Here is an 18,129-nt window from a genome sequence, read left to right on the forward strand (position 1 = left end):
GCACAGGTAGTGGTAAAAAACATTAATTCTACTACCACTATTGGTTTTACATTATAAATGGCTTTGGCCCAAAGAGACTAGTAAGTGATACATGCTGTCATCCTGATAATGACACATCAAAACAGAGATGACAGGAGATATTACGATAATTAATCACAGGCCCAACTGGGAATAAAAGCTTTCTGCAACAAACAGCTTTGTTCAGCCCAGACACAGGAGGTGCTCACCCATGGGAAACAGCAGGTGCTGGCTGCATTCTCTGCCCAGCCCTGGGGACCACACACACGGAGGCAGTGTCCCAGTATCCAGGCTTTTCCATGGTTCATCTTACAGAATAGTAACATAATAATGCCTTGGCCTGGAATGATGTCTTTCTGCCAAAAGTTCAAAGCTATCCAGAGAGTATCTCATTCATCTTTGGGATCCTACAGGGATGGGGGTGGGTAGGCAGTGTTGCTAGTCTCTTATAAGGATGAGAACCGACAGCTTAGAAAAATGAAATAGTTTGTCTTTGCTCCAATAGTCTATCAGTGCTGAGAGAGGGCCTGCACCCCATGATGGGATCCCCGAGGCCAGCTCTAAGATCTACTCCTGAAACACCTTGAAGACTGTGTAAATAGTGTGATTTGGGCTAGATGTGGTCTCTTGCCTCCCTCCCAAGACCAGGTTAGTTACAAGGCTCACCTGTCACTGAACTGAACTTCTTCTCCATTCCTGGCCCAGCTGATGGTAGGCCTTGGGTGGCCGACGGCCTCGCAGTGCAGAAGAACACTCAGTGTCCCGCTGGCCAGGGCCACTGTCTGCCCCAGGTGGGTGACCACCTCCGAGGCTGAGAGCTGCTGGGCCGCGGAGATCTTGCGCAGGATGGTGGGCTTGCGGTGCGGCCTGCGAGAGCCGCCCCCGGCATCCCCGGCGGAGGAGGTCCGCAGGGAGCTGCTGAAGCCAGACACGTGTTTATGAGGCGAGACCGCCACGGGGGGAGTCCTGCGCTCCGATGGCTTCAGAAGTGTGTCCTGGTGCTCCAGGTGGCTGCGGAAGATCTCCTGGGCCAGCTGGGCCACCAGGTGCTTGCTGTAGAGGTCGCGCAGCTCCTCGGGCTGCTGGGAGAGGTTCCTGAGGATGTCGTCCAGGCGCCGCTGCTCGGTCACCACGGTGAAGGGCAGGTGCAGGAGCGCTTGCTCCGCGCCCGAGTCCTCCTCCGAGGTCGCGTTCCTTTCCGCCGAGTCCGGCGCCTCCCACGAGGCCAGCAGCTCTCCGCGCCAGCCGCCCTGCTCCAGCAGCCGGGAGACGAGGTCGTCGTAGCGGCTCCCCGGGCTGGCGGCCAGGCCCCGCTTCTCCGCCTTGCTGCCGTTGGAGAAGATCCCGTTCTGGTGTTTGTGGGTCTGCAGGGCCTCCTTCGGGCCGGCCTTCCTCCCCGCGAGCGCCTCCTCCTCACTCCTCGGGCTCAAGGGCCGGGCCACGAGCTTGCGGTTGCCTCCGATGAGCTTAATTACAAAGTGCTCCCGGGCCGGGCCCGCGGAGCAGGTGTAGACCCCCGCATCCGAGGGCTTGAGGCGGTGGATCTTGAGGTAGCCGAAGGGGCCCACCGTGACGTGCGTGGAGCTGATGAGGTGCTGGCCGTCCTTCTCCCAGGTGATGAGGGGCTTGCGGACCCGGCGCGCGGGGCAGCGTAGCACCACTGCAGTCTTGGGGAGCAGGTAGGCGAAGCCCCCCACCACGAAGTGCAGCTTCCTCTGCCTGCGAGTCTGGATGTAGACTTTCCTGGCGGCCGCGATGTGCGGGCTGTGCTTCGTGGACGGCCGTCCGGGCCCTGGAAGGAGAGTGAAGCCGAAGGGACAGAGAAAGGTGGGGAGACAGAGAAAACCCAGAGTGAGATGCAGCCAGGAAAGAGGGGCAGATGAAAGGGCCAGAGTGAAGAAGAGAGAGAGAGATGGAGGCATCGGAGGGACGGGAGAGAAGGCGTTCTTCAGGGTTTATTTTGGCCAGGGCCATCCTTTACTGCCTGTGTTTTTCAGGAGAACCTCGCGCCCAGCTGTGGACCATCAAGCTGCCACCACAATCAGAACTAATGAGATGCGGTGGGCAACCCAGCGTCTCCCTGCTGGGCCTTGTTGCCCCTAGAAGCTGAGATTCGGAGTTCTAAATGGAGGGGGGAACCCAGGGGAAAGGCACTTTCTCTCATTAAAAGAATTTTTAAACAATAAATTAGCACCATAAAAGATGCAGAGGACAAAGAGGAGAATGTCCTCCTTTAAATGTTTACCTTTTGGGTCCTGCAAGGCACCAGAGCCCTAAAGGACCTGGTGAGGAGAGCCCAGAAGTGTTGCGGCTCTAGGAATTAATAGTAATCAGGACAAATCTGTTTAGAGTTGTTTAAAACCCCAGAGTGGCTAACATTAGACATCATTAGTACTATGCTGCCTCCAGCTTCCAGATCTCTGTATGCCAGCAAGTGAACTTTGCTCTACCCCCTGCAAACTGTTTTTCCAGGGGAGGAGAGAATTCGGCCTGGCCACCCGTAATTAAGATTCCTTTTCTGTCTCCAGCTGAGCTCTCCTGCCTGCAGCCCTCCAGGGGGTTCTACTGTCCCACTATTTCCCCCAGGTGTTGGGTTTAGGGAAGGCCATAGCGTAGTGGCTATACCTGCTGCTGTTTGGGTTTCATCTCCCCATCCCCCAAGCCCTGACATACTTACTTGCACAGGTTGCCAGCATACAGGGCCTGATGGAGGAAGAGAAAGGCAGGGGCGGGCACAGGGTGGAATTGACAGCAGTTGAGATCCCGGTTTTCAGCACCTTTCGGCAAATAGCACTTCGAGTCTGAGTGCCTTCCCCACAGCTTGTGGAACACTGTCAGAGAAAGGGCCAAATGCACATAAATTCAGGAAACTAGAAGATAATTTTTAAGTAGACTCTCAAACTCATCAAAATATGAGAAAAGTTGCTTGGAAAAGCAATAGCCACTGAGATAGAAATACAAATTATGAGGTAATGATGTGGAAGACATCCCCATTTTGTAGACATACTGCACTCTAAGATTTTCTACTCTGAGGTTTCCTGAAGACATTTTATCTATTTTACTTATATAGCCTGGGCTTCAGAGTTAGCGAGTTGTAGAGTGTTTAAATCCCAACTCAGTATTTCACTAGTTGGCAAGTCACCTAAATTCTCTGAGTCTGTTCCCATTTATGCTTAGTTTGCAAGCCTGGGAATTAAGTGAGATAATATAGTTTGAATGCCATACATAGAAATGACAATTATTATTAATTCCTTTTCCTTCCTTCACAAATAAATGACAATATTTTTGTGTCAAGAATTACTTAACTGTTAAGAATCTACTTTGTCTAAGTAGTGTGCTGGAAGTTATGAAGAAAAGATGTGCAAGAGAGTTTCTAACCCCAATGAGCTGTCATTCAAATGAGGGGAAAATTCCAATGTTAAAATGAAATAGTTCTTTTGGGAAATCTAAGTCAAAACCACGAGATAACACTTCATAGCCACTAGAACAGCCATCATAAAAAAAAAAAAGACAATAGCAAGTGTTGGTGAGGATATGAAAAATTGGCAGTTTCACTCATTACTGGTGGGAAAGTAAAATGATACAGCCACCTTAGAAAACAGATTGGGTTTCTTACAAAGTTAAACGTAAATTTACCATGAGAGGATTGGGTCTCTTCATCACCCGAGAAGCCCCTGAATCACTTCCTTAACGTAGTTATGGAACACAGTTTTAAAATCCCTGCTCTAGCTTAACTTCCTTAACCAGAGATATAGACATTGAAGCTAGAGAAAGAGCTAGACTTGACCAAAGTCGTAACCCAATCTTCTGACCTGAAACTGTTTTTATGTTTCTAGTTAGCAGCCTTCAAACAGCTACCAACGCAACCGCAATTTTATTCCTGGGTATCTACCCAGGAGAGACAAAAACATACATCTACACAAAGACTTGTATGCACATATTCACAGCAGTATGACTCATAATTGAAAATCACCCAATGGCTATCAACTGATGATTAAATAAACAAAACATGCCATACCTATCCAGGGGAATATTATTCAGCCATTAAAAATATAGTTCTTTTATGTGCTATAACATGCATAAACCTTAAAACATGCTAAGTCAAATTCTATAATGTGTAAATCAGACCTCAATAAAGCTGTTTATAGAATTGTAATTACAGAATTTAGTAAAAATATACAATTAGAAGACCAAGTAGTATAAAAATAATGCTAACAATAATTGAATGCTTATAGTACACTAGGCATCTCCTCACCAAGGTCTTGAAGATGGTTGGAATCTGGGTGGAGAAACAGGGATCAGATGGGAGACAGGGAAATATCCAGAAAAAACATAGAAAAGTTCAGTGTAGGAGTCCCAAGGCAGGCATGGGACAGAACAGTTTGACAGAACAGAGGCCTCAAGGTGGAAGTGTCAGGAGATTGAGGGTTAGTTTGGAGCCAGACTTTGAAGACCTTTAGTTTTCAGACAAGAGGTTTGTAATTGGTCCATAAGGCAGTGGAAAGCCACTGAAGAGGGCGGTGACGTGATGAAAGAGGCATTTGGAGAGGGTTAATCTGGCAACAGTGTACAGAAGGGATGCAAGCAGGAGATGAATGGAAGGTAGGGCGTCGGGGAAGGAGGCTGTCATCTCCAGGCTTGCGATGATAAAGGCCTGAATAAGGGTTGCAGGAGTGCGTCACGTTAACTTGAAAAATGACAGTAAAAAAAAAAGAAAAAATGATCTTATATTTTCAAATGTTATATCCTAACATGCTGAAGTGACAGTATTCTGTGTGATGCCACCCTGAAAGATATTTAAGATGCAGAAGATGGAGATGAGAATCAAACCCATTGCTTTTATAGTCTGACAATTATGGGTTCCAGATTCCACATATTCCTTATTTTATTGCAAATGACAGTGCCAAATCCAAGGATCAGATGGGATGGAGGTAAGAAGCCTGAAAAATTTAAAAAGCATAGTTGTTTTGAGGCTGCAAAGTAGAAACATAAAACCAGAGTTTTGGGTCAGAAGATTGGGTTATGACTTTTGTCAAGTCTAGCTCTTTCTCTAGCTTCAAGTTCTGTAACTCTGGAATAAGGAAGTTAAGCTAGAGCAGGGATTTTAAAACTGTATTCCGTAACTATGTTGAGAAAGTAGTAATTCAGGGGCTTCTCAGGTAATGAGGAGACCCAACTGTTGGATAACTGAGATCACTACTCACACTTAAACCAAAACAGCTCTAATTTTATGTTTAAGATTTTTGACTTCATAGTAACATTTCATTTGATAAAGCATTCTGTGGTTTTAGTTTTTTAACAAAGTAATTAGGCTATAGGATCTTTCAAGCTGCTTCTAGCTCTAAAATTGACTATTTTTAAGACATTTTTGGCAGGAGAAGGAGCAACTTCCATAAAATAGGATTTAAAAATATTTAATATCCAAGTCTTTCAGGAGATTGAGGATTTCTTTTAAGGAAAAGAAGTATGCCCTTTTGAGAGGTCTTAACTTCAAAAATAGAATCTGTAAGTAATTTTATTTGAAATTGTAAAACTTTGGTTTAATTCCATCTCTGTGGGATTCTGTGCAGTAACTATGAGATTGAGCCCAGATAGTTGAGGATGAAAAACACCCGCAGATCATCTAGGTCTTCCCTTCTCCAAGAGCAGTCTCATGGGAGATGTGGAATGCACATCTCATCTCAGCCAGGGGGCCAGGGGAATGGTCATGAGGATGACAGGGCCAATGCGGAGCCTTTGTGAACACCTCCAGGAGCGCTTCAATAGGGCACCAGTGTGAGTTTAATCCCAGCGATTCAGGGATTACTTCCCACCATGCCCAGCCCCACCCCAAATGTTTGGAATTTACATTCATTAATCCAGATAGTTCAGAACCTAGTAACATTCCTTGGATAAGAGTTAACTCCTCCCAGTTCCCAAAATATAACATTCTCTTGAGGAAGACCAGGAGAGCCTGTCGGAGACCTAAGCTGTGGCCTCAGGCCCAGCCAGCCATGGTGAGTGCTTCCTTTTATTTCCTTTCCTTCTCATGATAAGTGAGCCCAAATGGAAGAGAATCATGAGGGTTAACTTTTAGTAGGCACAAAGTATTTTACATGCAATATATATTAAATTTAATTTCTGCCTCCCACCTACATGATGGATGCTATTGTATCTCCGTTATACAGATAAGCAACCTAAGACCAAAAAGGTTAAGTAATTAGCTCAAGGTTATATAGCCAGTAAGTGGCAGAGTCAGATTCGGACCTAGGTTTGCCTGTCTTTGAGGAGTCTGGACTCTTAACAACACATTGCGCTAGTACTGTTCTGAAGGCCTACGGTACTTAATGGGACCAGTGGGAACTTTTCCTTAGTCCAAAATCTCAAGGGTCCCTCTCAAATCTGCAGGCAGAAAAGAACTTTTTCTGAATCCTCTGTGTCTCATGTACTTCAAAGGCCACAAACTCCAGGAACACAGGAAGACAATTATAATACACACAAGCCCCTTCCTCAGCAGCCCACTCATGATGGACTATCAGCTGGTAGGCTTGGGGGAGCAATTCCTTTTATAACACTGCACTGGGAGAATGTTTTCATCTAGAGCCACTTGGCAAATACATCGGTGTTCTTCAAATGCCATATCCCAAATCAACGTTCCCATGGAAAAATTGTCACTAACATGCACGTGCACAAATACAAATATACACATGCTCATTTTATACACTTTTAATCTTTTATCTTGCTGAAATCAAATTTCTTTCCAAAACATGAGAAAATAATTCCCCAAATGTTCTGAGATATTTGGGGTGAGATACCACAGGAAGCAATTTTACTGCCAAATTATAAAACCTCCTGTGGTAACGTAAGTTAACTTTTAATTGCAATGCACGTAGCAGGCACCATCTCATAGACTTCTATGCGGGTTGATAGATATGGGCAAGAATTCTAAGAACCTATGTTGAGAGAGCTGGATCTTAATTTTCACAGGCAGCTTTGCCCTCTGTAGGCAAGTATCTCTGTGAGGTATTTCAATCAGCAGCAGCTCCCTCCTGTTGAGTTGTATACTATACAAAAAAAAGGCAGTGGGGTTAGGAAGGCCCATTCAAATGCTTATATGCTAGAAAAAGGAAAGTCTTAATCTGGCTTTACAGAAATTTTCACTTCAGGTCTAGCAATTCTGTTCTAGGCTAAATCTGCTTGTGAGGCAACAATTTTGAGGGGATTTCTCCATGGAAGACACACAGGCATATGGAGCTGGAGAATCGAAGGCAACTCAAGGAAGTGATCGTGGCTGAAAACAAATGACTTGAAGCTAGGTGTAAATGAATCAGCAGACACCCGAAACAGAAGAGGCATGATTTAGAAAGATAGGTTAGTTAGAGGTATGTCTCTAACTTAGGAGATAAAGTCACAAATGGTGAATGCTGACGCAATCACTTCCCAAAGTGTAGGGCAGCAAGGGAAATCAAATTCTCTTGCTGGGAAGTTGTTGAAGATTTTTAGAGCCAGGAAACTAACAGTAAACAGGCAGGATTTCCTTGGCCTTCTTTTCCTAATAAATCATGTCCTTTATTGTCCAATAACTTGGAAGAGACGTGCTAGAGAGGCTTTGCCCTTCCTGAATAGAGACTAGAAACATCTGGGAGGAGGTACAGGGAGGTCAGGAGGAGGGGTGGTATGGAGCTAGAAGGAGAAGAACCCAGTGTGTGGAAAACAATTCTGGGCCAAAACAGCACCAACGAGGTCTGGTTTTGTTCCACAAGGAGCCCATTTACAATTCCAAGCTTCCGATTGCTGGCTAAGTGCTGGCTGCGTAACTCGGGCCCCTGCAGCCTCGTTAAAAGCTAGTTACACACTATGGTGCATATGGTTACAAAAATACTGTTCCATAATGTTAGGAGGATTGTTTTGTTTTCTTCTTGCCTTTTCTATGTATATGTTTGTGGTGCCTTCTTTTCCTACTTGGGTGTCTTTTATTCTCTCCCGAGGAACACACATACCTCTGTCCAGTCCAAGAGAAGCCACTCACTGGGACAGTCATCTTTCTTGCATGCTTGCTGGGAGGCTGGTTTTGAAGCTGAACAGAAGGTCTCAGGAAGCTCCAGGAAGCTGCCATCAGCCATGCGCTGCTTGCAAAGAACCTCGCGTTTCTGAACACCCCCGCCACACGTTCTGGAACACTGGGGAAGGAAAGACGGAAGGAAAAAAAAGTAGATCCTATATGGGAAGGCAGTTTGTCTAACTGCTAATTCTTACCTTAGTTTGGAAGAGTAAAGGAAAAAGAAAAAAAAAAAGCAGAAAAAGAAAAAAACCAGGAATTGGTCCAAAGGATTTTGTTTCTTCACTTTGAGGTGAATTTTGTGGCAAGATCTACCCTCTCCACTCTTAATCCCAGGTATTTAACTAGAGTATCCAGGAATTTCTGGGGCCTTTAAATCTTAGAAAGTGGCTCCTGAACTATGATTTGCAGCCCCATCCAAGACAACTGGTTTAAAAGGTTAGTATAATAGAGTGTTCAGCATATTTATGATCCAGGGAAAATCATCTCTGCTGCTTCCAGAATGAACAGGAGAGAGCTCCTGCCATCGGTATAAATCTGGAGAAATTAATTTGCAGAAAAGACAGTCCTTTCGCTAAGTGAAGGCACTCTACCACACTGAATGGGCATCAGATTTAGGGTCTGGTTTTCTTAAGAAGCCCCCTGGAATACTTTTCTTGCAGGATTGATGTTTTCTTAGGGCAGTGGGGGCCAGAGCCACTGAAATTTGGAATGCAAGAAAAATGGCCTCATGTCAGTGGTTTTCAGAGGAACCCCAATAAAGCACATTGCTTACATGTAACTGAATAGTTATGATCCAGGGTCATGAAGTGGGAGGGAGGACCCCTGAAGCACAGACTGTTGGCTATTTTCAAATGCGTATCCCTTCCTTTTCAGAGCAAAGGAATCCCCAGCTTTTCACTAGGCATATGACATTTCAGCATAAAGACGATATTTGCCAATCTCCGTTGAAGGTAGACACAGCCATTTGACTAAATGCTGGCCAATGGGATATAAAGGAAGGGTTGTGTGTGCTTTCAGGGAAGTACCCACGAAGAGAGTGTGGCATCTCTTCCCTTCTTTTTCTCTTCCCTGCTGGCTGGAATGTGAACGTGATGTCTGAAATGTAAGCTTTCATCTTGGGCTGTCATAAGCAAAAAATTAGAAATCTGGTTTCCTGACTGTGAAGCCACCATACCCACTCTGGACTGCCTGTGTTTATGTGAGAGAAGAAGACTTTTCTATCTTTTTTTTTTGCACCCTGCCCCCTCTCAACTTTTCTATCTTTTTTAAGCCAATGTTTTTTGGGTTTTCTGTCACTTTCCGTCGGACGTAACCCTGGCAAAGAGTTCCACCTGTGACTACTCTGTGCTGGGGATATTTTATTGTAAAAATCAGAGCCTGCTGATTTCTTCCAGAATAGTCTCTTGTCATGAGCTTGCTGCTTTTGGGCTTGCTGAGAGACCAAGCCTGGGCTTAGAAAGCCTGAGAGTTTGTGCTCAAGGACCTGCTCTGCTGGAGGAGTGCCCCTCTCAGAACCCACGGTGGTCTTTGCTTAGTGAGTTGTACCCAGAATGGCTCTGGTGTTTTTTGCCGGCAGTCAAGATTATGAGGTGATACCAGTGTCCTTGTGTACAGTCAGAACATTACTGCAGCCCAGCTTTCACCTTCTTACTCAGTGGTCTCAACCCTGCATGCACGTCAAGGTCTCCTGGGGAGCTTTGAAAAAGTACCGACGCCTGGGCCTCACTTCAGACCCAGCAAATCAGAAATTCTAGGAGGTGGGTTCCAGGTACCTACAAGCTAGGTCTTATTTCCACTTTACAGAAAAAAAAAAAAAAAAAAAAGCTGAGGCTCAGAGAGGTAAGCAACCCAGTGAAGGCCACACAGGGGCTAGAATTGGTTTCTTGCTATTTATCACAACATTTACTGAGCTCCTACTGGACACCATGCTCTGGGCACAGCTGGACAACAAGTCCAAACTCAGCTTCCCTCCTCTGTGGAGAGAAGCAACTCCTGTGTGCTTGCAGACCCAGTGTGGAGTAATCTGACTATTGCTTCATAAGGACGGCTCTCAGCCTGATCAGCACTAAGCCTCCCAAGAGCCTGGTCTTACTCTCTCACACACCTGGGCTTTGCAATTCAATTCTTAGCTTTCCCTCCTGCGACTATCCCTGACTGGCAAGAGCCAGCCCATGATTCAGGTTGGGAAGCAGAATTTAAAGTAATTCATCTAAATTCTGGTGACCCTGGAAATATGTTCTCCCTAAACTCTTTGATTTCTGAGAGGCAACATTTGAACAAAGCTCTTAGGCGATGCCATGAAGCTAGACCACTTGTCACTTGTCACAGGTCCTACCAGATCCTTCTAAGGGCTTTTCTAGTGTGTCTTTTCGGCTTGATTAAGAAAAAAATTTATGGTCTCAGAGCTAATGATTCAAGTGACTGGCCTAAACCTTTGTCTTCTCTGTGGCTCATTTCAGTGACTCTGTGGACTTTTCATGTATTGAAGAAGCAAATTTAAATTTTAGCTCTAATTTAGTAGTGATTTAATAAGACATTAAAGGATTTCACTTCTTTAACTCATTTTGTACCCACACTGCCTAGAATAATGCCTCCTGTGAATGTTATCAATAAAAATTTGTAGCATTGAATTGAAGTTGGTACTTGGGAGAAACTGAAATTAGTGGCTAAGATTTCCATTTGACTAGGATATTCCTCCTGTTGCTATGGATAACTAAGGTTTTAAATTTAGTTTTACAGTCTTTTGCATAATTTTTTAGGTTCGACCTTCTCTTATTGTTGTCAAATTCTCACATCAAACCAACCAGTTATATTATAATCAGATTAGTTATAAACTTTTCTTGTTCATTCATTCTTTTTATAAGTAGACAACCATGTGGATTACTGACTCCTAAGGATTTGCCAAATTTTGGGACTATATTTTCAACAATACTTTCCATTCTGTGAATTACTAAGATTCTTCCATGAACTTTATGTAATTTTTCTGAAACCACAATTGTCAGAAAGAAAGAAGTTTGTGCTGATAAATCAACAATTTTAATTTTAAGCTCTGACTTCTCCTCTATGCTTACTCAGCATTTCCACTTAAATACAAATAGGCATCTTGATTTAAACATGCCTAAAATGGAACTTTTAATGCTGCCCCGCCAACCTCATTCCCAACCTACTTCTCTCTCAGTCTTCCCCATTCATTTAATTGTGCCACATCCAGGGCAAAAACTTAAGCCCTCAAGTTTTTCCTTTTTCTTACCACCCTTCCCCTGGCATCCAGTTCTTGGCCAAATAAGATCAGGTTTACTTACAAAACATGTAAGCTGTACTTCTAAAATAAATAATAAATCAGTATACCATAATCCATCATCTCTTGCCTTTTACTGGTGCTTTGGTCTGAAGGTCTGTGTCCTCCCTGCCACTCCCTAAATTCACATGCTGAAATCCCAGTTCCCAAGGTGATAGCATTAGGAGGTGAGAACATGTGGGAGGTGATTAGGTCTTGAGGGGGGAACCCTCAAGAATGGGATGAATATCCTCATACAAGAGGTTCCAGAGAGCTGCCTTGCCCCTTCCATCATGTGAGGACACAGCCAGAGAGCACCATCTATAAACCAGAAAGAGGTTTCTCGCCAGACACTGAAACTTCCAGCACGCTGACCTTGGACTTTCTACCCTCCAGAACTGTGAGAAATAAACTTCTGTCATTGATAAGCTACTCAGCCTATGGTATTTTGTTTTAGCAGCTGGAATGGATTAAGATACAGCGTTTCCAGCAGGCTATAGACGGTACACTCAAATGTGGTCATTTAAAAAGAGCTTCCTCCTGCTGGAAACCCCATATTGTCTTCTCTACACTGTGTTCTCTACACAGTAGCAAGAGTGATGTTTTCAAAGTATAAATGTGAATGCACAATTTCCATGCTTAAAACACTCCAAAGACTTTCCCTTGCAATGAGAAAAAAATCTACACTCCTCTAACCCTGCCCTGTAAACCACTACACATTCTGGTTCCTGCCCTAGTGGAACTTAGACATTGTCTAGCTTAAATCTTTCCAACTTTATTAATTCATTCCACATAAATGTATTAAGTGCCAATCATGAGCCAAGCATGGTTCTATGTAGGTGAATACATAGCAATGAGCAAGAAAAGCGTTGTGCACCTCTGTTTTCTTTTTTGACTCCCTCCTTTCCCTGTATACTCCAGACAGACTTGTTTTTTGTTGTTTTGCCCCTCAAACGGTCAAGCTTGTTTCTCCCACAGAGTCTTTGCATTTGCTCTTCTACCTGCACCATTCTTCTCTTACATCATCATGTGGCTGAGTCTCTTGAATAATCCAGGTTCAATTCCATTCTCAGCTGTGTGGAGAGGCCATCCCTAACCTTCCTACCTAGAGTAGCCAAAGAAGTCTATCCCATTACTTCATTTTATTTTTTAAAATGGCTCTGATACTTTCAGAAATTACCACCCATTTAGACCATTAGCTCCAAGAAGGAAGAGGTTTTGCTTCTGTTGTTGCTCATATTAAGTGTTTGGGAACTTCATTTAAAACTTTTCCCCAGTATGTTCATACATCTTAAATAAAAAGCATTAGGATTGAATTAGTCCACCTCTAGTTTTCTTTCTTACACATGCTCTCTTCATTTCCTTCTTTTAAAATTAATGATTTGTTTTCCAGTAAAGAAGTGGTCAGGGTATGAGCTGAATAGAGTGACATTTTATAATAAATTCTGGGAGTATATGATGTTTTGATATGATCCATAAATATTTACACTGTTGAAAATGCAGTGTACTTTTTTCTCTGAGAGAAATAATGGCTGGTTCATAAAACTATTATCTCCTAAACCTCAAAATGACATCAAGCCACTTTTCATTTAATCTTTTGATTATAATTCACACTCAGATTCCTCATGGATCCTACTGAGTCCTTCAGACATAAAAAACATGCTCTCAAAGTTTCTGTTGCCTAGTGATTGACATTTTTAGGTACTCCACTACTGATGCTGAATTTGTAGGAGTACGGATCTCCTCAATGCCTGGTGGCTGAAGTTTTCTTTTTCTAAATATTCTGTGAGGCACATAGGCTTCTATTCAATTTGAATAAATGCTCCAAAATAAACAAGTAGCTAAATAAGGAGAGTTACAGATTCAAGCTGTTCACTTAGAGTTTCTTAGTGAATTTGGCAATAAAGAAAAAATGTAGGTTAATTTTCTCTCTCTTTAAAATTGAGGAAGTAAATAATGAAAATAATTTGTCTTATTTCACGGGTGTCAATATAATAAAACTGTACTATAGAGTGATCATTCACTGAAAATAACACAACTGGGTTATCAGTTTGCAGCTAGGACTTGATTTAAGGCACAGACCTCCGACAGTATATAGGTCTGTAACAACATGATAAAACAGCTGCAGAAAAAGTTTTTAAACATTTTCATTTAAATATTTGATATATGCATAAAACTTTTAGGAGATTCTCAATCGTAAGAAGATAAAGTCTAGACTCCTGACTATGCCCTTCACTTTGATCTGCATGGAGCTTTCCGGCCCATTCCTTGACATACTGCCATGTGCCCATGCTTTAGCTACAGTGGACAATGTCCCTTTTCCTGGGCACACAGACACCTTCTCTGCTCTGGCTTTTGATCATGTCATTCAGTCCATGAGCAATGCCTGCCAGCTCTCTGTTCATCCAGAGACTTCCAAGATATGCGTGAAGGTCTAAGTCAAAGGCCACTACTTGTCCTAGCTAGAGCAATAAGACAAGAGAAAGATATAAATGGCATCCAAATTGGAAAGGAAGAAGTCAAATTATCCTGTTTGCAGATGATATATTTGGAAAAACCTAAAGACTCTACAAGAAAACTATTAGAACTAATAAATTTAAATTCAGTAAATTTGTAGGATATAAAATCAACATATAAAAATCAGCATTTTTCTATGTTCAACAGTGAACAATGTAAAAAAGAAATTTAAAAAGTAATCCCACTTATAATATCCACACGTAAAATTAAAAAACTAGGAATTAACCAAAGCAGCGAAATATCTCTATAATGAAAAGTATAAACACTGATGAAATAAATTGAAGAGGACATCAAAAACTGGAAAAATATTTCATATTCATGCATTGGAAGAATCAATATTGTTAAAGTATCCTTACTACCCAAAGCAATCTACAGATTCGATACAATCCCTATCAAAATACCAAAACCATTCTTCACAGAAATAGAAAAACAATCCTAAAATTTATGTGGAACCGCAAAAGATTCAGAATAGTCAAAGCTATCCTAAGCAAAAAAACCCACAAAATTGGAGGAATCACATTATCTGACTTCAAATTATACTACAGAGCTACAGTATCAGCTATAGCATGGTACTGGCATAAAAACAGACATACAGACCAATGGAATAGAATAGAGAACCCAGAAACAAATCCACAGAGCTACAGTGAACTCTTTTTTCAACAAAGGTGTCAAGAACCTACACTGGGGAAAAGACAGTCTCTTCAATGAATGGTGCTTGAAAAACTGGATATCTCTATGCAGAAGAATCAAAATAGACCCCTATCTCTTTCAATATACACAAATTAAATCAAAATGGATTAAAGACTTAAATCTAAGACCTCAAACAAAGAAGCTACTACAAGAAAACACTGGGAAAAATCTCTGGGACATTGGTTTGGACAAAAATTTCTTGAGCAATACCCCTCAAGCATACGCAAACATGAACAAACGGGATCACAAGTTAAAAAGCTTCTGCACAGCAAAGGAAACAATCAACAAAGTGAAGAGACAACCCACACAATGGGAGAAAATATTTGCAAACTACCCTGACAAGGGACTAATAACCAGAATACATAAGGAGCTCAAACAACTCTGTAGGAAAATAATCAAATAAATCAATCAAAAGATGGGCAAAAGATCTGAATAGATATCTCTCAAAAGATGACACAATGACAAACAGGCATGTGAAAAGGTGCTCAACATCACTGATCATCAGAGAAATGCAAATCAAAACTATAGTGAGATATCTCACCCCAGTTAAAATGGCTTTTATCCAAAAGACAGGCAATAATAAATGGTGGCAAGGATGTGGACAAAAGCGAACCCTTATACACTTGGTGGGAATGTAAATTAGTACAGCCACTATGGATAACAGTTTGGAGGTTCCTTTAAAAAGTAAAAATTGACCAACCTTATGATCCAGCAATCACACTGCTGGGTTATACCCCCCAAAAAAGGAAATCAGTGTATCTGGGAGATACACGCTGTGCTATGTTTGTTGCAGTATTTTTTACAATAGCTACGATTTGGAAGCAACCTAAGTGTCCATCGACAGATGAACAGATGAAGAAAATGTGGTACACAGACACAATGGAGTACTATTCAGACATAAACAGAATGAGATCCAGTCATTTGCAACAACATCGATGGAACTGGAGGTTATTATGTTAAGTGAAATAAGCCAGGCACAGAAAGATAAACATTGCGTGTTCTCACTTGTTTACAGGATCTAAAAATCGAAACAAAACAATCGAACTCATGGACACAGACAGTGGAAGAAGTGTGGTTACCAGAGACTGGGAAAAGTAGTGAGGGGCTGAGTGGGAGGGTAGGATGGTTAATGGGTACAAAAATATACACTAGAAAGAGTGAATAAGACCTACTATTTGATAGCACCATAGGGTGACTATAGTCAATAATAACTGTACATTTAAAATAAAGAGTGTCGTTCGATTGTTTACAACTCAATGGATACGTTTTTGACGGGATGGATGCCCCATTCTTCATGATGTGCTTATTTCACATTGTGTGCTTGTATCAAAACATCTCATGCACCCACAAATATATATACCAACTATGTACCCACAAAAATTAATTTAAACTAGGTATTTCTTTGTAAAAGGCCACATCTTTATTTAAACCTCCTCCAACCCCTCTGCATTTTGGCAAATAAATCAACCCCCACCCACCCTGACCTAGAAGAGTATCTTATCTCTTCTGTAAGGGCTCATCGTTTATGTGTCTACTATTTTCCCCTGCCTCCTTGTATGCACACAGGATTATGGGTCTTTTGAGGAAAGGGAATTCATTCATCTTTATATTCCCCATAGCCTAGTAGAGTATCTGGCAAACAGCATGCACTTCATAAATGTTTGTTGAATTGATGATTGGATGAGCAAAAGAGCTCTACATCCAGATGTTAAAAAGATGTAAAACAAGCATCCAGCTGATGGGCTGATCATCCACCTTTTATCAGGCTGTTTTATCGTTAGCCAGAAGCTGCTTCACAGTAAGGCAGCAGTGGGTTTCAGCCAGTGATGGTACGTGCTCTGCTGGAGACCCTAATGCTCCAAGTATGGGAGGCAGCCATGTGGCTGAGTAAATGTCAGGGATTTTGCTCCTAAATGCTTGTCTGTCTGTGTTCTGAAATTTTCTTCAGTGTGTTTGCATTGATGAAAGGTATTTTTAGAAATTTTGTAAAATTGTAGAAGATGAAATTTCAAAGGAGTCAAGGCTCTAAAGTCTATGATGATTTTGTGAATGTGCTAAGATTACCTGGGGAAGCTGAGAGTTCTTATGCAAGAGACAGGATGCAAAGAAGAAAATGTTTCCAAAGGAGCAATGGCAAGAGAGATATAATGAAATAAAATAAAACATGTTTGCCTTTGTGAGTCATCATTCAAAATGATATTCTAGTATAAAGAGATAAATCTCCAGTAAGGGGTATTATTTTTAAATATATGCAATAAGCAAAATAAATTACAAAAATATTATTTATATTGCTTATATCTGCTGCCATACATGTTTTATGATATGAGGTCATGGGTTCATTTTTATAAGTAAAAAATACATAATAAGGAAAACAATTACGTCTCTACACAAAAAATACAATGGCTCAAGTGTCCTGTACTTTTAAAGATTTTCCCATAATAAGCACATTAATAAATTCTGCCGGTATTGAAATTTCGGTTTCATCTTGGTAGTTTAATTTACGTAGAGCTGAGTTGATTTCCTTGATACTTTTACTAATATTATAGAACCCAATACAAAGTGACGTTTATGTTTAGTTTCTAAGGCTAACTTCCGTTTAACATATGCACTCTGCACTCTGCTTACAACTTCCAACTCACTTCATTTGTTTCTTCATTCACTCATTCATTCTTTCACCAAACATTTATTGAGTACTCACTGAGTGCCAGGCACTGTATTGGATGCTGGGGATTTATAAAAAACGGTTACTAAGCCTCAGGTATTTGCAGTCCAGTGAGGGAGAAAAACTACTATACAATGTGATCAGTTTTGCAAAAACGGAATACAACAAAGAGTGCAATTAAATATGGAAAAACTGGGGAAGCTCTAGTGAGCAATGACACGTGAGCAGTTGCCAGGGAGATGAGGATGCTGGCATAGTCAAAGACTGTGTGCATGCACTCAGGTGTGAAGGGACATGGCATGTTCTGATGACTCAGAGCAGTCCTTTGACAGTGCACTGCTGGGCCCATGAAGAAAAGTAGGTGGAAAATTATTCTGAGAGATCAGATTAGGGGCACATGGTGAAGTGCCTTTGGACATAATCTTAAAACCATGGGGTATCATTAGGGGTTTCAAAGTAGGAGTACATGATCCAATTTGTAGAAAATGACTCAGGCAGCATAGGCCAATAAGTTCCAAACGATACTGCTTTGTGAGGTATTAACAGGTATGCCATGGAGAAAGGACTTCCTGCTCAAATACGTCTATGTAACACTGCATACCATAACCCTGTTTAGGGGTTCCCAGTGTCTATTAATATTTTAAAGGCTAGAAGAGAGAACCTGTAGTAAGAATCATCAATGCCAGATTAGGAAACAGTAGATGAAAGTTAGGCAAGATGATACAGGGAGGTAATCAAGTAAAAGGCCATTTGCAAGGGTTTAATGAGTTGATTGTAAGGAGAGGGATTAGAAAGGAAGGGAGTGATGGAGGAGATATGGAAGGTGGAACCAAACAGTGTACAGATGTTGACTAAGTGTGATGGATGCATGAGGCTCCAGTTTCCAAGTAGAAAGCAGGACAGATGCTGGTGTCACCTACACAA

General features: G+C 41.9%; 1 protein-coding gene across 2 annotated transcripts in view; it reads right to left on the bottom strand.

Annotated features, from left to right (window-relative positions):
- The window catches only part of ADAMTSL1 (ADAMTS like 1), a 330,890-nt gene that overhangs the window by 130,213 nt on the left and 182,548 nt on the right, over positions 1 to 18,129 (bottom strand). For both annotated transcript variants that reach the window (XM_017500657.2, XM_017500658.2), the window contains 3 exons: positions 7,998 to 8,177; positions 2,696 to 2,849; positions 685 to 1,810 (listed from right to left, as the gene is read on the bottom strand). In XM_017500657.2, the coding sequence (XP_017356146.2) occupies positions 685 to 1,810; positions 2,696 to 2,849; positions 7,998 to 8,177 (1,460 nt within the window). The remainder of the gene's footprint in view (positions 1 to 684; positions 1,811 to 2,695; positions 2,850 to 7,997; positions 8,178 to 18,129) is intronic.

This window comes from Cebus imitator, unplaced genomic scaffold (assembly GCF_001604975.1).
Source record: "Cebus imitator isolate Cc_AM_T3 unplaced genomic scaffold, Cebus_imitator-1.0 Scaffold267, whole genome shotgun sequence".
NCBI lineage: Eukaryota > Metazoa > Chordata > Mammalia > Primates > Cebidae > Cebus > Cebus imitator.